This window comes from Psittacula echo, assembly GCF_963264785.1.
Source record: "Psittacula echo genome assembly, chromosome: 4".
NCBI classification, from domain to species: domain Eukaryota; kingdom Metazoa; phylum Chordata; class Aves; order Psittaciformes; family Psittacidae; genus Psittacula; species Psittacula echo.
This window is the reverse complement of record NC_137738.1, coordinates 71,968,649-71,993,943: the sequence shown is the minus strand read 5'-3', so window position 1 is coordinate 71,993,943 and position 25,295 is coordinate 71,968,649. Positions and strand designations below refer to the sequence as shown.

At 41.6% G+C, this 25,295-nt stretch overlaps 1 protein-coding gene across 1 annotated transcript in view; it reads right to left on the bottom strand.

Annotated features, from left to right (window-relative positions):
• The window catches only part of ME1 (malic enzyme 1), a gene marked incomplete at its 5' end in the record, with an annotated part of 173,413 nt that extends 157,388 nt beyond the window's left edge, over positions 1–16,025 (bottom strand). The window contains one exon of the mRNA XM_080614639.1: positions 15,924–16,025. Within this exon, the coding sequence (XP_080470765.1) occupies positions 15,924–16,025 (102 nt within the window). The remainder of the gene's footprint in view (positions 1–15,923) is intronic.
• Positions 16,026–25,295: the final 9,270 nt, after the last annotated feature.

Sequence of the window (25,295 nt, the reverse complement as noted above, 5' to 3'; positions counted from 1 at the left end):
AAGCAGGGCTTACACAGAGTCAAGGCCTTTTTTGCTTCTCGCGCCACCCCACCAACGAGTAGGCTGGTGATGCACAAGAAGCTGGGAGAGGAAAGAGTTGGGACAGCTGACCCCAACTGAAAAAAGGGATATTTCATGCCATATGACACCACTCTCAACATATAAAGCTGGGAAAAGGAGAAGAAAGTGGTGGACATTCAGAGTTACAGTGCTTATCTTTCCAAATACCCATTATGTATGATGGACCCCTGCTTTCCTGGAGATGGCTGAACACCTGCCTGCTGATGGGAAGTGAATGAATTCCTTCATTTCCTTTGCTTGCATGTGTGACATTTGGTTTACCTAATAAACCGTTTTTATCTTAACCCACGAGTTTTCACACTTTTACTCTTCCAATTCTCACCCCACCCCAATATGCGCAAGTGAGTGAACAAGCTGTGCAGTGCTTAGTTGCCAGCCAGTGTTAAACCACAACAGTTGTCCAGAGAAGCTGTACAGACTCTGTCCATAGAGGTTTTCATGACCTGACAGGCTACTGCCCTGAGAAACCTGTTCTCTCTATATATCTAACCTTGCTTTGAGTAGAAGGTTCAACTAGAGATCTCCTGAGATCCTTGCCAACAGGAATTACCATATGGTTTTATAATAATATTCCACTTGCATTCCCTGTGATATTTTCCAAGCTCCTTCCACTAAGTATCATTCAGACAGTGGTCTTTCTAGTTTTAGAAATAAAAGGATCATTTCAAGCAGCAATCACAGTTTTTAGCACCAGACACTGGAAATAACTAACTTCATGTGGAAGAATGCCAGGTACTTTAATTTCAATTGGTTTGTATTATTGTTCTGTATTACTCTTTGAGTCAAGCAGGGGAAAAGAAATGAACACACACTCATGTGGGTTTCACATATCAGCGTAAGCCAGATAACTGTGGGCCAAAGCACTGGAAAGCCTTATTAAGACAGGCCAATAAACATACACCCCCAAAAATAATGGCTCCCCAAAATTAAACTAACATGCTTTGTCAAAACCTATGTGGCAGATAAAATGTCAGAGCACAGACTAAATTTGGTAGGTTAAGTCATTGAAAAGGCTTACAAAAATACTCTCTTTGCAAGTTCCTTAGCATGGAAAACTACAGTAGGGGGAGTAATTTTGTCTAGAAGGTATTATTTTAAAACCCAGGACTTGCTGACTTGCTGTTGTGATTACTTCAAATACTTCAGTCCATATGCTGCACCACCTGACAAAGCCACTCAATCATTAACTTGCATTTTCCTCTAACTACTCATTTCAAGGCAGAGTGGAATAGCAGCATACATAATCTAGAGATGCTGACACTCTCTTTATGCTGTGACTCGAAAGAAGAGTTTGCATCCAGAACAGGTTCTGCTCCTGCCAACATGTACTTGGTGTTGCAAACAGAAATTCATTTGCCTATAACAACATATATTGTCAGCTGAAGAAAGGACAGATAGGGTAAATTCCTGTTCAAGTCATACCACCTTCAACCCAAGCTGAATTTCTCTGTGCTAGTACTTGGATTCCAACACCCACAGCACCAAAACGAGATTAATGAGGGTAGTATTATTAAGATTTGCTGAAGATAACAGATTCACAGAATGCAGAGCAGGTTCACCGTAACAGATCCAGCTTCAGTTAGCTTCAGTTTTCTACAGCTGTACATCTGACTACTGCATTATTGCTCTGTTTTCCACATAACAGCTTTGCCTAAGTAATGAAGTGCAAGAGGCCAGTACAAAATAAATGGGGCTTGTACGCACATGCCATATTTCCTCATAGTAACTGAAAGATTATTACTACATATTTAAGCAAACAGATGTATGTAAGCATTTTCAGGGGGGAAGGGGAATGCTTATCACTATATATTTTGAGAGTTGCTCTAATGCTAATTTGGAGCACAGCCAGACAAGCATTACCTTTCTGTAGCTACTTACATACTTATTTTCAGGATTAGGTTCACAGATATTAATTCATCATGTAGGCTTTCTGGTAACTACTGAATAGAAAACAGGAATCAATTTGAAATAAATTATTAAAAAATATGTGAGGATTAAAATAAATTCAGTATTTTGACATGAAGATTTATTCATTTTGCTCACTGTTAAACCTTCATCGAGTCATTTTTCAAAGAAAATCCTAATTTGCTGGTTATTTACACCACTGAAGCATAATTTCTAAGAATGTTATAATTAATATGTTGAGAAAATCCATGGAGTTCCTTGTGTTTCGAGGACATACGTGTGCATTGCTTTTAGCAAATTTATCAAAGGAAAGAATAATAAGATATTTAAAAATATATCTTTGAGGACAATAGCAGCTCCACTACACAAGGTATGGCTTAAGTTCTACTCAGCCTTTAGACATTTTCTGCGCAGGATATTTTTTCTAGAATATTAACAGTGGGAAAAGAGTGTATTTCAAATTTATATCACCCTGCCCATCCAATAGTTGGCAAAGCCTTCACATGGCTAAATATACCCTTAAAAAGTCAGCCTTGACTGACATCATTGCATGAATTTTAGTCCCGAAGACATGAATTCTAGCTTCTTGAAGAAATGAAGTTTCACTGAGTTAAAAACTAGCAAGAAGTGGTTAGCTTAAGGCTGAAATATATTTTCTTGCAGGAAGCATTGACCTGAGCTTCCTCAGGCATTCAGCTGATAAATACTGAATGCTTTCTCACCTCTTCTCCCCACTCAGCTGGAATGGATGCAACTCTACCAATGCTGCTCAGGCCCAGGAAGCTTACAGGAGGCAGCTAAGGGTCAGCTACCACTTCATCTAATTGGAACTAATCTGCATGTGGCACAGCATGGCCTGAAGCCAGAAGCAGGTTTAGCTACACAGATGGATGATTTCTTCCTGCCTATTCAGAACTACTTCTTCATCCCCCCTCACTGCACCCCCCACCCCAACCCCCTCCCAGATTTCAACACTGGCCATGACTTGCAGTCCTGTCTAATGGATTTTCATGGATCTAGGAAAGTGTACGTGCAGCAGACTGCACATCCACTAATACCCTCTATACTTGTAATTACAATATGGTAGAACAACATGAACAAAGTAAGGCAGTACTATACAGAGTAGACATGGGTTTAGTTAGATGTAACTTTAAAAGAAATAGCAGCCTTATTACTGCAAAAACTAGAAGACGATTTGGGTCACCAAGGGGAAAAAAAAGTGTAAATAGAAACTATATTATAGCTGTAAAAAGACAACATAGCAAAATGTTATCTAAACAGACTAATTATACAAGACCAAATACTTTATCCTAGTTTTTATCCTCAGCATTTCTCAAATGCTGCTTGCCTTTTCAGATGAGATCTGAAATAATCACAAGTGCATGAAATAATCATGAAATAATCACAAGTGCATGACCTAGTTTCCAGTCCAGTGCCCAATCTACTACAATATTCTGTCTCTCTTGCTGAAGTAGAGCTCACTAATTTACAGGAAGGGAAATGTATGTACTCATACTCATTACATAGTTACGAAGCAATACAAAGAAGGCCTTTAAACATTTGTGAAGTGTACCTCAAAGCAAACCAGAAAGGGTGCCTGTTAGTCACACACCCTGTCTAAATTGATGGTGGAACATTATGACAACTAAACTATATTAATCTATTCTTCTTACTTGTGTTTTATCTACTACATCCATACTGCACAATAAAGTTAGAGGACTCAGTAACTATAGAACCAGAAGATAGATACTGCCATAAACTAAAAAAAACAAAAGTTTAGAAAATAATATTAGTTTGAAAGGTGTGTTTCTTCATCCTACAGATTTTATTTTTTTCCTAAGGATTACACCTCAGAAGGAAGAATTCACTTTTCATTTTCTACTTTGAGTTTACCCATGTACTCCAAGAAGCACGAGAGCTCCATACATCAGAGAGCCTGGCAGGAGAGCAGAGGCTCCAGTTTCACTCCAACTCCTGACCTGGAACGCTTTCACTCTTCTGGCAAACACAAGACCAGTGGCTACAAGACAGAGCCAGAGCCAGACTTGTTGCTCCAGGTAAGATGCAAAGTGAGATGTTCTACTTTTCCTGAGCTTAGATGAATGTGTTCCTTTCAAGCAGCTGCTGAGGGCATGTGCCAAATGCCACCTTCAATGCAGAAAAAAAGCAGTACAGTAAGACACCTTTTCTAGTAACTGTTTACATATTCATATACATTTATTTATTCTCACCTATAGTCAGTGTATTTAATTCAACTACTGTAGTGTTCTAAATATGCTCTATTTAAAGTAAAAAATTTAAAAAATAAAAACCTCCACCACAACAAAACAACTAAAAAACTCAGGATTATAAAGCTATTTTAGGGGCCATTTATTTTTAATTTACCTGACCCTTTACTGGCCTAATAGACAGGCATGCCAAATCCCCTGTCACATGAGCAAGAGGAAGGCTTTATCCAGCCTTCACTTAGGAAAAGCAATGCAATTGATAAGCCTCATCCTTAGAGAATTTGGCATGAAATGTTTTCTTAACAAAACACCACAAAAAAAGATAACCACACTGCTCCTATGCTCTCAGACGATAAAAACTGAATGCCTTGGAGACATAAATCAGGATTCAATATTCTGCACTTGAAGGAATCTTAAAGCTTTTTTCTGCTATTAAATTACTTTTCTCCGTTACAAAAAGAAACACAGTTGTAATTTAAACATGTTTAACAATGGCAAAAAAGTCCTACAAAAATCTTGCAAAGTCCTTTTTAAGAGTTTTAGTACCATACGCTTAATCGGCCATGATCTGGTGAAGCAGAGCATTTTGATCCCTCATACATTTAACCTAAGTTTATCAACTAGATAACTTCAGATAAGCAAAGAGAGAATGCAGAAGTGTGCATGTAAGAAGCAAAGATGCAGGAACATGATTAATGCATTCAAAAAGGCATCTACCTACCATCTAATACAAACAGGCTTCCTCTGCTTCAGGTGCACTGCTCCTGTTCAACCCCTCCAAAAATAAATACAGAACTTTAATAAAAGATTCAAGACAAATCAAACCAACATTAAGCACTTCACAGACTTGGGTGCTTGTTTTATTTTAGCAATACACTGTTCTATTCTGACTTCTATCTGTAACTATTGAGCTCTTTTGTACTATTTCAGTAAAGAGGCTTTACTGCCTCTTTTATAAGTATACCTCCACACACAAATCTGCTTTCTAAAGTTAGGTATCTGGAGGAAGGAATGCAATAAGTCAGCTAGATACTAGTACTGAAAATGTTATAACATGCTTTATAATTACCACTATGCACTCATCTCCAGGACAGATTTAAGATGCAGACTTTTTTTTTTTTTTAACTTCATTAGTAAAAGCCAATTTATTTTTTTTTTTTTTTTTTTTTTTGCCTTTGTGGGAAGGAGAATGATGTATTTCATAACAATTTTTGTTATTCTCTTTTAAAGCAGTAATTCTGTACTACCCGATCTCCATGCCAAAAGCAAACTTAAAAGTGTATCACTCACAGGGCACAAGAGGAAGAAAGCTAAACTGTGATATCCCATCTGAACTGGATGCCAAAATCATTTAATACCTCATAGCACCTACTTTGTTCCAAAAATACACATAATTCATTAATAAGACAGATGAATCTAAGGAGCTAACTCAAGATAGAAGACTGAGTTTATTTAAGCAAAGTTACAATGAACCAAAGATGTTTGTAACTTTTCAAACCATGCTGGCATTTATTTTATGAATACACAAAAAGTATAGGCAGAACACTGACATAAGTTTTAATGTTAAACTTGGTTACTGGAGAAAAAAAAATCAGTTTTTCTAAGCCAGAAGCAAGTAACAGTTGCTGCTTGAACAAGCATATGTATGTAATGATAAAATGCATTGCTGCTCTATGCCTCATTTATATTTAAAGAGCAAAACAGTAATGAATTTGCTCTCGGAACTCTTATATCAGATAAATACATCCTGACATATTTCTACTTCTTTGGCTGAGAGCCACACAAGTATTCAGAGCATAAAAGCTTTTTTTTTTTTTTTTTCAATTCTACATTATGTACTCTTTATGTACATATGAAGTGTTTACTCCGTAATTGCTATGCTTCCTCTGCATTGTAAACAACCTCAAGTCCTGCACAGAGTATTGTGTTTCACACAGAAATAGGCACTAACAGTATCCAAGTAAACTACAGACACTGATTTCAGCAGAAAGCACATAGCGCCTGCAAGAGCCGCCTCCAGGGTGCCCTGTGACCTCCTCTTTCTAAGTCAGGATTTCTGCTTCCTGAATTATGCAACAAATTATATTAGCAAAGCTTAAGCTTTTATAAGACCAAAACTTGTTTGCTTATGCACGCACTTCATGTTTTTAACTCCTACCAAAAAAATCTATACTGAGGACTATGCATAAAATAATTCTCATGCAAAACTAGAGATGTTTTTAACAGAATCACAGTTAGCTTTCTCCACAGACTTTTTTTTTTTTTTTTCCCCTCTCTGAAATCACCCATAGATTTGGACTATTTAAGGTCATCTTACTTAAGCAAAAAAAATAGATACCATAATGTTCATCATTTTAGATCAAACCAGACTAGTCTCTGAAAGGTTCTGCTTGCCAAAAACATTTATCATGCACACTGAATGAATATTTCAGTGTTTCCTTCTAAATGGTCTGCTAGGAATCGTGTTTTAGAAGTCTGTGGAGGTTAAAGACACTCAAGCTCTCCAAGTGACAAATGGGTTTGTTTTTTTAAAGTGCTAATTTGACACCAGTTTTTTACCGGCTTCCCCCCTTGAAATCCTCTACCATTAATTTACTCTCAGTAAAAAGGAAGCTAGGAAGCCATGCTGCTGGCTGTGCATGATACCCTTCGCCCTGAATGATAAGCCAGAATATTCTAGTCTCAAGCCAAAATCATAGAATCATAGAATAGTCAGGGTTGGAAAGGACCTTAAGATCATCTAGTTCCAACCCCCCTGCCATGGGCAGGGACACCTCACACTAAACCATGCCACCTAAGGCCTCATCCAACCTGGACTTGAACACCGCCAGGGATGGAGCATTCACAACCTCCCTGGGCAACCCATTCCAGTGCCTCACCACCCTCTCAGTAAAGAATTTCTTCCTTAGATCCAATCTAAACTTCCCCTGTTTTAAGTTTTAACCCATTACCTCTTGTCCTGTCACTACAGTCCATCCCCAGCATCCCTATAGCCCCCCTTCAGATACTGGAAGGCTGCTATGAGGTTTCCACGCAGCCTTCTCTTCTCCAGGCTGAACAGCCCCAACTTTCTCAGCCTGTCTCCATGCAGGAGGTGCTCCAGTCCTTTGATCATCCTCGTGGCCCTCCTCTGGACTTGTTCCAACAGTTACATGTCCTTTTTATGTTGAGGACACCAGAACTGCACACAATACTCCAAGTGAGGTCTCACAAGAGCAGAGTAGAGGGGCAGAATCACCTCCTTTGACCTGCTGGTCACGCTCCTCTTGATGCAGCCCAGGATACGGTTGGCTTTCTGGGCTGCGAGCGCACACTGAAGCCAGTTCATGTTCATTTTTCATCAGCCAACACCCTCAAGTCCTTCTCTGCAGGGCTGCTCTGAATCTTTTCTCTGCCCAACCTGTAGCTGTGCCTGGGATTGCTCCTACACAGGTGTAAGCCTTGCACTTGGCATGGTTAAACTTCATAAGGTTGGCATCAGCCCACCTCACAAGCGTATCAAGGTCCCTCTGGATGGCATCCCTTCCCTCCGGTGTATCAACCGAACCACACAGAGTGGTGTCATCGGCAAACTTGCTGAGGGCGCACTCAATCCCACTGTCCATGTCACCGACAAAGATGTTGAATAAGACCGGTCCCAACACCGATCCCTGAGGGACACCACTCGTTACTGGTCTCCACCCGGACATCGAGCCATTGACCACAACTCTTTGCATGCGGCCATCCAGCCAGTTCTTTATCCACTGAGTGGTCCACCTATCAAATTGATGTCTCTCCAATTTAGAGACAAGGATGTCATGTGGGACAGTGTCGAAGGCTTTGCACAAGTCCAGGTAGATGACATCAACTGCTCTGCCCCTGTCCATCAGTTCCGCAGCCTCATCATAGAAGGCCACCAAATTGGTCAGGCAGGATTTCCCCTTAGTGAAGCCATGCTGGCTGTCACCAACCACCTCCTTGTTTTTCATGTGCCTTAGCATGTCTTCCAGGAGAATCTGCTCCAAGATTTTGCCAGGCACAGAGGTGAGACTGACTGGTCTGTAATTCCCCGGGTCATCCATTTTCCCCTTCTTGAAAATGGGGGTTGTATTTCCCTTTTTCCAGTCATCGGGAACTTCACCTGATTGCCATGACTTTTCAAATATGATGGACAGTGGCTTAGCAACTTCATTCGCCAGCTCCTTCAGGACCCACAGATGGATTTCATTAGGTCCCATGGACTTGTGTACGTTAAGGTTCTTAAGATGGTCCCAAAGCAGATCCTCTCCTCTCATCTTCCTCCTCTGACTAGAAAATGTCAGCATCATGATTTGAAGACTTGAATTCCTGTCAGGTTAAACACTGGAAACACCAAAGACTTTGCCTGGTCTCTGACAAATTAATGCAAAATCTTGCTGTTTCTGTCTATTAGGAAGCTCCAAGTCCCACCCATCCCAGTTTTGCAGACACACCACAACTGTTTCAAGTTTGTCTGCAGCTTTGTTGCCAAAAACTTTGGCTACCATGTATTACAAAGTGGTAATCCTACAACATTTTATTGCCTTTTTCCTATACCAGATTTAGCTCTTTGATGTTGCGTTAAACCAGACAATGGAGATAATTACTGTAAAACTACTCTAAGTCATGGGCCTGGCCCACACTGCCCTGGCACAAAATAAAGAGAAAGCCCCTCCATAAAAGAGAAGGACATTCAAAGAAAGCTTAACTAACCCCCTGCTACTGCCAAACTGAATTACTGGCTTAAATCATGGCAAAGGAGAGAGTCAAAAAAATTCAGAGGAGAGGAAGAGCCCCAGAAGCACCAGCCAGAGCCCCTACCAGCCAGCACACACATACAGCACCAGGCATTAATACATTTGGTTTGTGCTAAGAGAGACGTAGCCTCTGCGCTCACTTCTACAGAAGCTACCTCTGTGGATGATCACAGGGGGTGTTCCCAAAACTGGCAGCTTTCCTAGCTACAGGATAGCTTTGGATCTTGCAAAACCTCCCAGTTGGAGTCAGACAATCCCTTATGCTCAGAAGCTGTAAGGGTAAGCCTTCCTCCACCAGTGGCTCCGTAACTTCCCTGGAAACATATTTAGCATGGGGCAATGGGTCACTTAACCGGAGTCTGGAGCAATGAGACCTTTGTGTGAAGGCCAACATCAACCCCTGTGGGCCTGGGCTACAGCAGCCATGAGCCAGTTATGCACCAAATACACTGCTCACCTGCACAGGCAAGATGGGGAAAGGAAAGGTATGACAAAGCAAAGATGATACATTTTAACTTGGGGTCATGGGTTAACAAGGAACATCTTTGTCACACATTTCACCTCTTCCTCTTCTCTGAGAGGGAAGCAGGGACAGGGGAGAAAAGCTTGTGGCTGCTATGGCTGCAACTTTTTTTCAGAGACAGCTCAACACAAGAGACTGACTCAGCAGAACTGTATATATAAAGTGAAGAATGCAAAATAAGAACTCCTGTATGTTGAGATATGCTTTCTGCAGAAAGCACAAATATTCTTTGCAGTTTATTTTACCTAAACAGAAGTACAGTTTCTCAGTGAGCTCTTATCCTACTTTGTGTCAGCATCCATCAGTAAGACTAAAAAAACACCACCAAAGTTCTGTGGCCAGCATCTCTATAAAACCTAGTCTAGAAAAGTGCATTTAACCTACTACTTTACATAAACAAATCCTGTTTTCAAGGTGCTCTGTGCCAGGATTAAAGTCTCTATTCAAGTAGCATTTAGAACCAGTAGGCATAGGATTCCTCAGTCTAAAGAAAAAGGTCAACTTTGTATTCAATTACTGAAGTTCACAAGAAAATTACAGAACAGAAAAGCATCTTTAATACCTGAAACAGCTTCACAGCAAAATAATTCTAATTGTGACAACTCATACCACTGTTCAGCTGCTAACACTGCTATATTGCTTACTACACAACTTCTCCTTCATCTTATTTGCTTTTAATTCATGTCACAGAACTTTGTTCCTAACTCGCTGTCTCAGCACTCTTTTTCATAACTGCAAGCAAGGAAATAGAGGCCAACAGGAAGAAAATAATATCAACACCAACCACAGCAAATTACTAGGTCAGGAACAAAGCAGGTAGAGGCAATGAATGCTGCAAGCTATATACATGAAACGGAAGATGGTGGTAAAATAACCCAATTGAAATACTTCGTGCTTTTCCCAAGACTTTTTCCTCATTAACAGTATGCAGGAAAAACCTGCCTTAAAGTAAGAAAGGCGGAAAAACCCCCACAGAATTAATTTTTAAAGTCCTTCCCACATACTGTAAATAAAAGTACCCATACAAAAACCATCCTGCATTGCAACCCTCCCTCGCATCTCAAAAAGGTGACTGCAAGAAGGAAAACACTGGCAATGTGTTTGCCACAATAAGTTGCAGACTGCAGTTCTGCCAGTCTGCAACTTATGCTCCTGGCTGTTGAAGAGCAAATACCTCTGGTATGAACCAACCTCATACTTGAAGAACCTCCTGTTTTAGGTAGCCAGTCACAGAACAGCAACTTCGGTGTCAGAGACCCCAGTAATACATCAAAACTGCAATGCTCACCAAACAGGCAAAACCGATACAAGTTCACTCTAAAAGGTTTCAGACAGACCAGACTGATTTGCTTTTTGTGCTAGCATAACCACCATACCGTTTACTTTTGTCAAACACCAGAAAAAGAGCATATGCTTATCTCTATGCTAGGTGACCTGATGGGGATAAGAACTTGGAAATATTACTGTTAAAAACTACAAAGTTGTAAAGGGCAAAATGTTCATAGGAAAAAAGGAAGCAGAAGACAGTGAGAGTGATCAGCAACTATACCCACAAAAGATTTCCTCAAATTATTCCTTTACTTTCACATGGAACTGACCATCTTCCAATCTAAAAGACACTATCATGCCTACTACCACTTAATACGAAATCATCCTTTGCAATATCAAGTAACCTCCAGAAAACCTATTTTACAAGTTAGTATAGATACTGCTAATATGCCATTTTAAGGAGTGTTTTCCTCCTCCATCCCCAGCTTCATCAGTTTTCCTTGTGGAATATCTATCTACAACTAAGACAAAAGCAACAACTAGCAAGCACTGGGCACTCCAGAGGACTCAGCCAGCGTACACATTACCAGCGGAAGACGAAGACTTCCACTGCTTGGTATTTGATAAAGGAATAGATCTGTTTAGAAGAGCTTCTTAAATGTTTCTTCTCTTTTACCCAGTAAATGGAATGCTCCTGATTTTTTTTACTGAAGTCAGGTTTTCTGAGGCCTATTACAGGGTCACTAACAAACGTCAGTCACAAGACTTTTCCTATGTGTCACCCACACCAATTGCAGGATGATACTGTTTCAAAATCGAATTTGATTTTAGTGAAGCAACTAGCTGTATACAGAACAAAATATATCTGTTTTTCATAAGCATTCTCCTCCCACTCTCTGAAACATACAGGCAAAATGGGAAGTCCATGCTTCTGTCTAGCTAGATGACAATTTCACTTGAAATTAAAAAAAAAAAAAAGTTTACAATTGTCTTTATAGTAAATTAGTACAGATAGCATGTGTAATCTGATAGGAAGGACAAGCATTCATATCTTAATAACCCCCTGATAAACCGGTCATTCCCTCAGCCTGGAATTGTTTATTCTGAGAAAGTGTCACTAGAGGCATCCTTCAGTCTTTCACTTCTCCTGAGATCTCCAGTTTGGCCACTGTCTGAAATAAGACACTGGGATAAATGGACCTTTGGTCTATTCCAGTATGGTCCTTTTATCTTATAGTGAGTATTTTATATATTGTATGGTTCGTAAATCTTATAGAGCGTCTGACAGCCAGCTCCAGCCAACAACTAATATCACTGCAATTAACAACTAATTAACAACTAACATCACTGCAATCAACAATAACATTAGTTGAGAACCTACTGAGATCCCACAGCATCACATACAGGAGGTCATAAGGATAAAACATAAATGTCTTGGCAGGTGGGGTTGATTGGGAGCTCTTGGATATTCAGCAGCCCCATCACAGTCTGTTCTGAAATTCTCCAGTTCCTTATGACAACTTGAATAAAAGGAAAATAAAAAAGAGGGACCAAAAGTTCACATGCACACTACACTCAGCAATGATGATAGCACTGTCAGGAAAGGGGTAACAATTAAGCAGCTGGAGAAGGAAAAGAGCCCTCCAGCACTTAGATTTCACAGAATCACTTATTTCCTGTTCACTGAACCACTCTGCAAGAATACGAAAGCAGCCTGGAAGCAAAGCACTACTCCAATAGCAAAGTTTCTCAGTGTTTTCAAGTGTTTAGATTTGGCAACTAATACAGGCTATTGAAAAAGTTTGGTATTGAAATACGCATTTGCATATCTTCACATCAAGATTCTGAAAACAAGTAGCTTATGGCAAACTATCATTTGTTTAAACATTAAATGGTAAAAAAAATTAAAAATTAGATGAAAGTTTAGCGCCAAATGATTTGTGTGGTTTAAAATTGTAAACTTGTATATTGAGTAAAGCATAAATGAGATTTATAGCAGAAGCGGAGCAAATTGCCTTCACACTTCTGTAGCTCATCAGCTTAAAGAACATAGAACTCCCAGTCAAAGGTTTCTAAATGTGATCTATTTCAATGAAAAGAAGTGAAATTATGTTTGTTTTCCTCGTAATTGCTATTTACAATGTGTTTAGTTGTCTAAAGGAAAAAAGACAAACAAGACAATTAACAAAAAGGTTCTAAATACACATTTAAACACTATGGACCTAAAATCTCAGACAATAAACTGAATCATGGTAACTGTCCACAGACTTGGACATGTGTCCTCAAGCAACTAAAGTCATGATGACTCATAATTTTTGCGGCGTCACTGCTGCTGAGATGGAGCTGTAAAAGCAGCAATGGTTTTACATACAAGCAAAATGCCCCAGCATGACAAAAATAAAACAATTTTTATTAAGCTTTTCCTCAGTAAAGTCTGTACATGTTTGTGAACTACTTACAAAGGAAACATAAAAGATTTAAGAATGACATTGCCTAGGGCTTCAACATGGTTCAGTGCTTAGTAAGTTCTGGAAACTCTGCCATCCAGGCAGAAGTAGAAGGCAAGCGGAAAAGAAGAAATCTAGATGTTTACTCTGACATTTCCACAGCCCTTTCTCTCACCTCTCACCAGCCAAAGTATAAAAAGTAATGTATGCACTGAGTGTGCAGAAATCCAGCTTTATGGTTCCATCAGTGGGGGACAAAATGAAGATAGGTATTAATAAAAAAATAAAAAAAATTAGCTCCTTATTTCTTTTTACATCTACTTTTAAAGATATCCCAGTATAAATGGTTCCCTGTAAAATTTTTATTTTGACTTGCCTGAGAAAAGGAGTGCACTATTTGAGGACGCAAGCCCCACACTTCCACATATTGCAGCATACTTCAGCTTTACCTGCTTGACAGGCCAGCTGTCTTGGCTTAAGAGACCCTGAAACATCATTTGTCTTGTTTTTCTACGAGTTGCTGCTAGATAGCACTACTCGGTACTTTCAGTCTACTCTTGCCAAGTATATGCAAATAGGACCGGCACTGTACCCAAGAGAAAGCGCTGATACGGAGGAGCTGCAGCTCTTAGACAGGGCCCAGGAGATAGCAGATTCTGGCACTTCTGCAGAACTGTAAACAATCCCTGTACTTTAGAATCATTAAAGGAGATTCCTCCCCCCAACTTCAAATTGAATTCTCTGCAACCTCATGATTGTTTAACAGCCTTGGCAATAGAAAGTGAACTGGGAATATCAGCTCCCACACACACAGGCAGGCCTCAAGCTATCAAACTGGCAACTATGTTGGCAGTACTTAACATATTTTATTGCCCATATATATATTTGGCAATAAAATATATGTATATTAAGGGGTGTGCATATGCATATGTATATATGTATACAGTAGGGTGTAATATATCTACATGCACCAAAAGTCACCTGTCTCAGTCAGAAAACTGGATTACCCATTCTTCAGCAGAGCAGGACCAGACTCTCACGGGCATAAAGATCAGATTTTTCAGCTGACATTTTCTAACACTGAACTCTGTGTTAGCTGGGTAGATGTGGCTGGTAATGAACAACTACTTCTTCCAGCTTCTCTGCTGGAAGGGAAAAACAAAGCCAAGAAATTAAGCAAGACCCTTCCTCTTTAGCACCTCATCTCCAGCTATGCTGTTCAGAGGCAAGGTATATGTATTTGAGAGGAAGAAGGTAGCAATGCTCTTGCTTTGCCTCAGAGTGCCGTGTATTAATGCATTTTGGAATAAGCCCCATTTGACTTCTTAAAACAAGGTGGTTTTTTTGTTGGGTTGGGTTGGCTTTCCTGGTTATTCTGAGTAAGATTTTTCCGTGAATACTAGAGCTGCTTAAAAGCAATCCCAAGGGAGACAGCCTCTCCTTGGTTTTTTCTTGGGAGTTTTATGTTTTGATTAATTTTCCTTTCACTTAACCTCAGGAGAGCTTCTTGGGCCTACACACACACAGAGACATTAGACAGTCTCTGAGGAAACCCTGTAGTCAAGCACCAAGGCTAATAAAAGCACTATTCATCTAACTAATATATGGAGCTTTTAATGATGAGTCAACCTACCCAGTAAAACTAGAGACATAGTTTGCATCAATTTATCCAACTCAGCAATAACTAGAATGACTGCATATACAGCCTAATGCATAGGTACAATGCCAAGCACCATTAAAAGTAACTTGCAAGAACACAGCCAGAGCTAAGGAGTTGACCAAGATTTTATGTGCTAGGTGAGGCTTATCATCTACCTTTAACTTTACCCATTTTTCATTTTAGCAGAAAATCCAGGGCCTGTCACATAAAAAAAGTATTTTACTATCTGAAATTTGCATCTTTATCAGAGCTGTGCAAACACCCAGATTAATATTTTCCAGATTAGTTTAACATGCTTAGGAAGTTTTATCATGATGAATTACTATTCTTAAACAAATTAGAGATGTGACAAAAAGGTTTTGCTATGCTATAGCATCTCTTAAGAGCTGACTGATGCAGAGCAGGGGGGCAAACTGAAGTTGCATTTCACAACTGCAGGTGGAACAGTGGTGATAAATTGTCTTCCTCACCTACCAGGGGACAGCACGAACAGCTAGGCTTGTTCGCATGAAACAAGCTGGGGCGCCCGTGGGGAAGAGAGATGGGAAAGAAGGAGGGTACCAGGAAAGCACAGACACGGCACTGGGAACTCGCAGCAAAGCGGCGTAACTTTCAGCAGCATCCTCCCTGGGCTGCTGTTGCTTCTCTTCTCCGGAAGATACAGCGGGGCTGTCGCCGCTGCTCACGGAGGACTCCGCGCCCCCGGCCGAGGATGGCGGGGCGGGGGCGCACACGGCCGCCCGCAGGCCCCCCGCCGCCACGGAGGAAGAGGAAGCGCAGCCCGGCCCGCAGGAAGTACCGCTGCCCCGCACCCTACTCCCCACCGGCGGCCCCGACCCGCCGGCCGCTGTGCGGCAACGGACCGGGCCGTGCAGGGCGCTCCCCAGGCGCTGCGCTGCGACAGGTGGCGGCGGCGACGGCGAGAGGCCGCCGGGCGTCCCCACCGCCTCGGGCCGGGCCCCGCAGGCAGCCGCGGCAGATCTCTCCGTCCCGCGCGAGCGGGCGTACGGGGGTTCGGGGCGAGGGAGAGGGCGCACCTGCCCTGCCTGCCCCTACCTTGTTGAGGTGAGGGTCGCGGAGCACCTCGTAGCCCCTCTTCATGGTGATCTGCCGGGACTGGCCGGCGTCCCGGCACTCGGCTGCCTTCTCTCCTTGCATGACGCGACGCGGCTCGGCTCTGCTCACTGCCGTCAGGTCGCTGCGGGAGCCCAGGCAAAGTGGCGGCTCCTCCTGCTGAGGTGACCGCCCGGCGGGGTGGGATGATCCTGCGGGAGGGAGGGAGGGGGCAGAGCCGCGGCGAGGCGCCGCCGCCGGGGGGGTGTGTTTTCGGGGTGTCACCGGGCTCTGCTGCCGCTGAGTCACCGGCAGCTCCGCGCATAGCCGGGTGGGCAACCAGGTGTGAGGGGGAGAAGCGCGGGTGGTGCGGGCCCGCAACCCTCCCCGCGCCCTGGAGCCCTGGTGGTGTGACATCGCTCCGGGGCCGGCATTTGCTAAAGGGTTAGACCGCCCTCCCCTTTACCGCTTCAGAGAGCCCCTCCGGTTCGCTCTGTGCCCGCTAGAAACAGGCTAAGTTCTAATCACCTGCTGAGGAGAATCCTACCAGCGGTTCTCCATTATAACAGTGGTTTTTATCCAGGGCCTGGTGTTAGCCGATGCAACGGGCATGGCCACTTAGCGCTGAGGGACCACCACGTATTTTTACATGGAGCTCATGGACTGGAGTGGGATCCCACACCCAAGCCAAACCCCCTGGAGTTGGCCACATGCACAAACTATGCCTGTGTTCCTTAACAACAGGCAAATTTCACTTTCCTTATACTGTTAAATGACTGTGAAATCCAACCTTTTCCAAAGGGGATGGGGCTGGATAGCTTTGTGCAGTCGGGAGCATCTGTTTGATGTAATTAGCTTTTGGTTGCGGAGGTTACCATGTGCTGGCCTCAGCTATGCTGCTTGTAGTTACACCTGATGGGGATGGAGGGGGTATTAGGACAGAGCAGGTGTTGAGCTGGTTTGTACTGCTATCCCTAGCGTTTGTTTGCAATATGTTCTGAAATTGTTTGTATACAATCTATTGTGTACTGCATGACTGTGGCTTTGCTCCTCTAAATTCATGTATGGAAAAGCAGAAATGATTTCCATACAGGTACCGTAGCCCTGCTAGAGAAATGGCACAGCTTGAAATAATGTAGCTATAAAAATACTTAAGGATAGAGGGGTTTGGTATCTGTTGTCAGGCAGCAACAATCAGATAATAATTTTGCAGCTCTTTTAAACTTATCTCTTCACATTTGATCTGTAGGCCTTGTAGCCATTCTACTACCTCATATTTTATTTAAAAAACAGGCTTTCACAGAATCTGTCTTTTTGTGAATTCCCTGCTAAGTAGCTTCAGAAAATTAATTTGGGGTTAATTAATGTAGGAAAATTGGAAGGGTTCCAAGTCTCTATTTCTGGAAACTTGATTAGCAAATCAGCAGCAAATTCAGGAAATAAACTTCTTCCTTGCTCCACCATCTCAGAAAGTATTACAGAAATCAGTATTAATAAAAAGATTTGAACAAACTTTAAACCTGGAGTCTTTGAGACTGATTATCCAGCCTTCCTTGTATTTGCCGGGATAGCCAAGGATCTGCCTACCCAAGCCCTGAGTATTACCTTCGATAGGTATCATGGTAGCACTTCAGGTCTTTCTTAGATAGGATAAGAATAAAAAGCAATATAGAGTCATGGTAAAAATAAAAAGCAATATGGAAATATCCTTTTTCCTTTGTGGGAACACTGAAACCATCCTGATAAACTGCTAGCCTGAATGCAATATTTGTGCCCCAGAGAAAGCAATGTGTACTGATGTAATTTTTATCTTTGTGTTGCAACACTGTCTATAAAAAATTCTCTGATTGATGCCAAAAGTTACTTCAGCCACTGTACATGTGCTGAGATCTGACCCCCGATAAGAACTTGTGCTCACTCACCTTGCCTCAGTTATACAAGGTATGCAATGAAACAGCTGATTCAGGTGAAGTCATTTGGATCTTTTTTTTTTTTTAATATAATCAGACTTCAGAAACCATTAACTGCTGTGTTTGAAGTACAAATTTACTCCTCACTGTCTTCCTAAAAATAGAGTTTATTTCTGTTTGTTATGTTCAAACAAAATCATAACTATCTGCCAGGATAAATGTGTCTCTGATTTGTAAGGATAGCAACAGGCCTTTTCAGTTCAAAAGCAAGACCAGAAAAACAAGAAAAAGTGGTGTCTTCTGTCACCTGTAGAAGTCTTCCACCTGAGACCTGGAACATTTTAGCATTTACCAGGATTAGTAGAGATTTATTTGTCTGAGTCTACTGCTAGTGATTGCTTTTCTTGCTAGTGTTTATAACCTCCTGCGATTTTTGTCATGTTTGTATTGCCTTTGCAAAGTACCTTGAGCAAGACCAATTTTAGAGTAACTCTTCCATGACCTCACAATATTTGAACTGCAAAAATAGTTCAAAATGAGCCAAAGGGGTAATGTTCAGCAGTTCATCTGCAGTTGGAGGTGGTTATCCCGAAAGAGGTCTGCATTGCATGATAAAGCTGTATTACAAGAATATAAATAAAGCTTTTGTAAGTGGCTGAATTATTTTGTTATGGCTGTGTACCTGATACAGGTATTTTTTGCAAATGTTAGCCTACGTTCAGATAAATGATTAGTGAACATTATATATTATCAAGGTGTTTCTGACAGAAAATAAAGTGGCTTTGCACTTCTGACAGGCACCTAATTCTGTTTCTCAAATGGTTTCTATATAGTATACTTTTAAAACTCATACTCACAATTTTTTATAAGTACCTATATTTATGGGTTCCTCCCACCCCCTATAGAATCATATCACAGAATCACAGAATGGTTTGGGTTGTAAGGGACTTTAAAGATCATCTGGTTCCAACCGCTCTGCATGGGCAGGGACACCTTCCACTAGACCAGGTTGCCCAAAGCCCTGTCCAACCTGGCCTTCAACACTTCAAGGGATGGGGCAGTCACAGCTTCTTGTCTCTCTCAAATCACCTGAGAAGTACTATGGGTATATGAAAAGGTCTACTTGAAATAGTCCTAGTAAAAGAAAAGACTAGAAAGAACACTGGTCATCTAGTGTACCTTCATATCATAGAATAGTTTGGGTTGGAAGGGACCTTCAAAGGTCATCTAGTCCAATCCCCCCTGCAATGAGCAGGGACATCTGCAACTAGACCAGAAGCACATCTCAAACCTAGTGTTAAAAAGCTTCAGCAAATGATACTCCATAACCTACTTTCTAAGCCAAATGTAAGGAGAGATTAAGTACAGAAAAAAAAATATTTCCTTCTTGCTGAAGTAGTTGGTTAAGGGGACTGACTGAGTTTAAATATTTAAGAATGGAACTTGGGAAATGTCCCTGTTTCAAGCTATGATTATAGTATTTGGGCCCCCTCTAACCATTGTTTGGACCACTGGGATCTTCATATCCTTCTGTATCACTGAGGAAGACTGCTGATTTGGGAGAAAGGGAACTACTACATCGTTATGAAAACATCGAGCTTTTTTAGGGTGGCACTTGTATTTCATGTCTGACTTAGCCCATCAAGATCAGTACCAACTGATGGTAACTTGGGTGCTCCTGTGGGTCATGGTACTCCAGCCAATACCTTGCCAGCCCTGAATTAGCTGAAAAGTTTACTTCACGTGTTCTACTGATGGTGATTCCATTTATACTTCTCAGAACAATGTTTGCTTTTTTTGCAGTAGTGCAACACCGTTAGCTCATGCTGTGTTCATGATCTGCTATAACCCCATGCCCTTTCTGGCAGGGATGCAGGCTGAATGAGTTCATAGAACCACATAATCTGTTAGGTTGTATAAGGCCTTTAGATCAAGTCCAACTGTTAACCTAGGACTGCCAAATCCACCACTAAACTATGTCTCTAAGCACCCCTTGGATTTTGGGGGCCACATTCTCCTCCCAGTTCAGGGGGCTGGGTACCCAGAGAACAACTGGTCTTATTATCAAAGACTGAGGCAAAGAAGGCACGGAGTACCTCAGCCTTTTCCTCATAGTTTGTCATTGTGTTTCCTCTGCATCTAATTAAGGATGGAGATTCTCCTTAGCCCTGCTTTTCTTGCTAATGTACTTATAGAAACCTTTGTTTCTATAAATTTGTTTATTGCTTTATAAATATTTATTGAATTATAAATTTCATTGACTCATAGAATGGTTTGGCTGGAAGGGACCTTTAAAACTCATCTATTTCCAAACCCCCTTGCCACAGGCAGGGACACCTTCTACTAGACCAGATTGCTCCAAGTCCCACCCAACCCTGTGGGCACTCTTTAGGTACTAGAGCCTTCTCTTCTCCAGGCTGAACAAGCCCAACTCTCTCAGCCTGTCTTCATAGGAGAGGTGCTTCAGCTTTCAGAGCATCTTCATGGCCTCCTCTGGACTCACTCCAATAGGTTCACGTCCTTCTTATGTTGGGGGCCCCACAGCTGAACACAGTCATCCAGGTGGGGTCTCACAAGAGCCCCTCCCTGTTGGTGAGAACAAGGTCCAGCATAGCCCCTCTCCTCATTGGTTTCTCTGTCACTTGGAGAAGGAAGTTATCATCTATGCATTCCAGGAACCTTCTGGATTGCTTGTGCCCTGCTGTGTGGTCCCTCCACAGATAACTGGGATGGTTGAAGTCGCCTATGACACCAGGGCTTGTGAACATGAGTCCGCACCTATCTGTCTATGGAGGGCCTCATCCACTCAGCCTTCCTAGTCAGATGACTGGTAGCCAGTAGCAGACCCCCAATATAATGTCACTTGTCCCTGCCCTCTCTTTATTCCTGACCTATAAGCTTTCATTTGGCTCCTCGTCCATCCCCAGTCAGAGCTCTGCACACTCCAGCTAGTCACTGACATAGAGAGTGACACCACCTCCTTGTCTCCCCTGCCTGTCCTTCCTGAAAAGCCTGGATCCTTCCCTTCCAACACTCCTGTCATAGGAGACATCCCACTGCATCTCCATAATGCCAGTAAGGTCATAGTCCTGCAGGCGTGTGCAAATCTCTAACTCCTCTTGATTGGTCCCCATGCTACATGCGCTGGCATAGAGGCATTTAAGTTGGGCCCCAGATGAAGCCAACTTACAGGCTGGAGTGGCTGGAAATCCTTTGTGCTGCTCTTCAGGTGCTCCCTTGCTGACTCACGAGGTCAGCAAACGAACTTGTTTATTGAGTTGGCAAAACCAAGTAAAATTTGGCAAGGGCACAATGTTAGCTTTAAAAAAGAGAAATTGTTTAATGATATAAAAACAGAACTGAAGCCTTTGAAGTCTGTTCTGTAAGCATTTTACAGTAGCGTTCGCAATCCTGACTAGTGCTTGGTGGTTGGGAAGCATGCTTTTAGTTAGTTAAGCTGAAGAAGAACCAAAAATTAAACAGGATATGCAGTAAAAGGTTATTGTTTATTTTTTACAAAATATCTGAAAGTGTTCTTCGTAACACAAAGGTGGATTTTTTTTTTTTATTTATTTTAAACTGGACAATGAAGTTCTGAAGTTAAGGGAGGAATCTAACAGAAGTTTTGAAATACCCAAAGTGCCAGCACTGCGAGGTCACCACCATCCCTGTGTGCCTCTGCCCTCCCTCCCAGGGCTCCCCCCACCATGCCCATGACCCAGGATCGCATTTAACCCCCTAGGGCCACGGGGCACTGCCCCAGCAACACCATGGCACTGCTAGTCCCCAGCTCCACCACAGCCCTTCTTGTGCCTGGCCATTGGGTCCTGCTGGCCTGGACCATGGCCACCCGCAGGCTGCCTTCCCAGCCTGGCCTCAGCCAGCCTCATCACTATAGACCCATGCAGCGATCACGGGCTGTATCTGACCTTGATTACCTTCCACGGGCCTGACCCTGCTTCACATTCCCAGCTCAACCTCAGATCAGCCTCAGCACTGCAGGAGACCTTGACAGGGGCCTGCCCCTGGCTGCCCCAGCCTGCCCTCCTCCTTCACTGGGAGTCAAGGGATGAGATGCTGCATGGTGGCTCACGTAGGGAGCCCCCAGGCCCTTGGCCCCCACTGCACCCTGGCATGTCAGATAGTTATTGAGAAGGCAGAGCCAGACTCTTGTCAGAGATGAGGAATGCAATGCCAAGAGGTAGTAGCAGCTAGATACATCTGGAGAACATCCAGTCAGGCTTAAGTGCAACATTTTCCACCAGAAGGGTGGTAAGCACCAGAGCAGGCTGCCTAGAGAGGTCAAGGAGTTTGGTGACTGGAGATTTTCAAAACTTGACAGGCCAAGGCCCTGAGCAACCCAATCTGTCTTTGAAGTTTGGCTTGTTTTGAGCAGGAGGTTGCGATGGATAAACTTCAAACATCCTTTCCAACCTGGTCTGTTACATGGTTCTGTGGGTGGAACACTGCTGAGAATGACAAATTCTCTGAACATGCAGGCATCTCTACAGGAATTTCATCACAGCCACAAAAGGCTGTTCCTCTTCATGAATGCACCAACTTTGTGATCTTACTGCTCTATTTCTGTCTTTTTTTCCACAGACGTATGTATCTATTTGGCCAGTGGGATTTTTACCCAGCACTGTCTTGGTACCTCTTACACATTACCAATTTCTTGCAATGGTTTTATCCCACATGCCTTAAATCAAATAAAACTGTTCAACAATGGTGGCAAATACCTTATGACTCCATAAATTCGGATTCTGACACCAGATTCATAGAAATACGAAAATTATTTTGGTATAACATATACATAAAATATATATAAATATAATAAATGAGTAAAAATTCCTGTTGCATTTTTCTTAGTTAACACTGCATTAGTTGGCATTGCAGGAAAAAAAAATGTGCCTGCCCAACATACACTGTTGTATGTGTTGAAACACTGTGAGAGAATATCTAAGCATGTATGGTACCATTAACAACTTCCATCTTTTAATTCTTCCACATCCCAGTGTTACTGTTCTGATTTGTAAACCATGTCCCTGTTATGGTAGTAAAGCTATCAAAAGGCAAATAAAATACATATGCTACCATGCAACATGCTTGCAGAAGTCATTCTGGCCTGATTTATGATTTAAGGAGATTAATTAATGCTCAAACTTCCCTAAAATTTTCCTATTTCTACAAAAAAAAAAAAAAACCAAACCAAGCCAACCTGTAGAGGCCTGACTATTTGCTGCTTTAGTTGTCACCTAATCACACAAGAACAGGTCTAATGTGAGCAGTAATAGATTTGAAAAGGAGATCTAGAATGCTTCTGTTTTGAATATACAGACACTCTGGAGTGACTTAAGTGACCTACATAAAAGCATGGAAAATCACATTCCTTCTCTTCAAACTACACAAAACGCTTGAAGCAAATCTTCCTTGAAACATCCTTTTAAATTAATTTCCTGAATTGGCTGGTGATGAGGAATGTAAAATATTTCTAGATTCCCTAGCAGGCTTATGTGAAAGATACAAAATCTTGACAGTGCTATCTTTTCATCACTAGTGCAAATGCCTTCAATTAACACTACATATCGATTTAGTGATTAAGATACGCACACGTCTCCATCTCAGATATTTTAGAGATAATACGTAGAAGAATGTTTCAGATTAGTAGAATTAAAGTTTTTTAGACTGTTTGGTTTAGTGTCCCAGAACAAATTTTCTTGGCTTCACTTTAGTTGCACTGAGGGTGAATTTCGAGCTGAAGATTATTCTGTGCCAAAATTAAATTACTATGACTTTATGGAATGATTTTTGTCTTAATACTGGGAGTTCACTGTCTTGCTAGGAATAATAAGATTTAGGAAAAAGGCTCCAAACAGCATTTTTACTTAAATTACTGTATCAGATTGTTCCAGCAATAAGAATTGTAACTCTGCGAGACTCTTTCCTTTGTTTATAAAAATGGGGTCAATTCTTTCAGCTCTGCCAATTACAGACATAATTCTGAACAACTTCAGCACCTTTAGGATAATTTTGGAATAGTATTAGTGAGTGCATTTCCATTGTTTGCTTCCATGGTTATGTCTGGCACAGAAATTTTAATGGTTTAGCAACTGACAAAGCATGCTCAGAAATTTTCCTCTTTTAACTACTTCCTCTCCTGTCGAAGGGCAGATGATTTGGGCAGCCTGGGAAGGGCTTTTTCTTTTCTTTTGTGCTAATTATCATAAATATTTTTAAGATTGCCCACAAACTCCATTTTGTTTTCCAAATCATTAGCAACATTAAAAACAAACGTTCTGACAAAAGTGTTGGCAGAAGCTCAAGCTCGATTCCTAGTTCATCAGAAACCCTGCCTTATGCAAAGGAAGCTGTGTGGGATCCATTACATGCAGTTCACTTGCCAAAGCACAGGAGATTTGGTGCATGAGATTCCAGCTGTGCTTAGTTTTTTTATGTAAAAATCATTTACACAAGACCAATTAAAAGTTAAAATCAGTTAAATCAGCAGGGAAGAAGAATGAAGCAAAAGTTTTTGAGATAATGAATTGCTACCACTCTGCTTTAACAGGAGTCTGTAGAGTAGGTACAAGGAATCACAGGCGTCAATGGATATTATGATGCCTGCTTTGTAAATATCCGTAACAGGCCTTGACAGCTTCAGCATGAGCACGAAACATAAGGGGAAAATAATATTGCTTATCATTTTACCAAGCTTAGCATTTAAAGAGAGCACTTGAGTAAGGGCTCATCTCATGAGTAGTCCCCAGAGATGATTCTTTTCAGCTCACACTTCAGTAGAGGATAAAGAAAAGCATTTATCTCCAGCTGCTTTTGAGGTCATTCTTAATCTTGTGATTATTCAGGTGTCTGACATCAGGTTGTAGCAGTCAATGTCCCATTAATTTATTCACTGATAGACCTGTTCTCCTTGTTGTCCAAAGAGCTTTTCAATACAGTTCTATGGAGGCCCTCAGAGGTCTGCTTACTATAGCTTTTATGCAGTGGCTATGCATACCCTGAGTTCTTAACATGGAGCTAACAAGTATTTAACAAAGATAAACAAAGCTGTATTCCTACACATGTAACAGTAACTTGCCATACTAAAAGTCCAAAAGGATGCCATGTTTCTAAGACAATATTTTGAAGATGAACTAACCTGGTCATTTTGAATTTTGATATTTTCCAAATAACGTTATGTCCTTTTATAATGTTATTTCTCCTGAAACTTTATTTGGAAAAATGTCTAGTATTATTTTCTGTCATGCCCAAGAAAAGAATAGCAGAGACTGTTTAAGCAGCAAATTTTCTGATAATTCACCATTACTGTGGATTTTCAGTTACAGGACAGTGATGACAGGGTCTCAGAAATAATGTTGGCTTGTTGCCTGTGCATAGCAATTAGTTAGTGGCCTAGTTCAGATGAGAGTTTCAGTGTTTTATAAAATGTCTGAAGAATAGCTGTCCC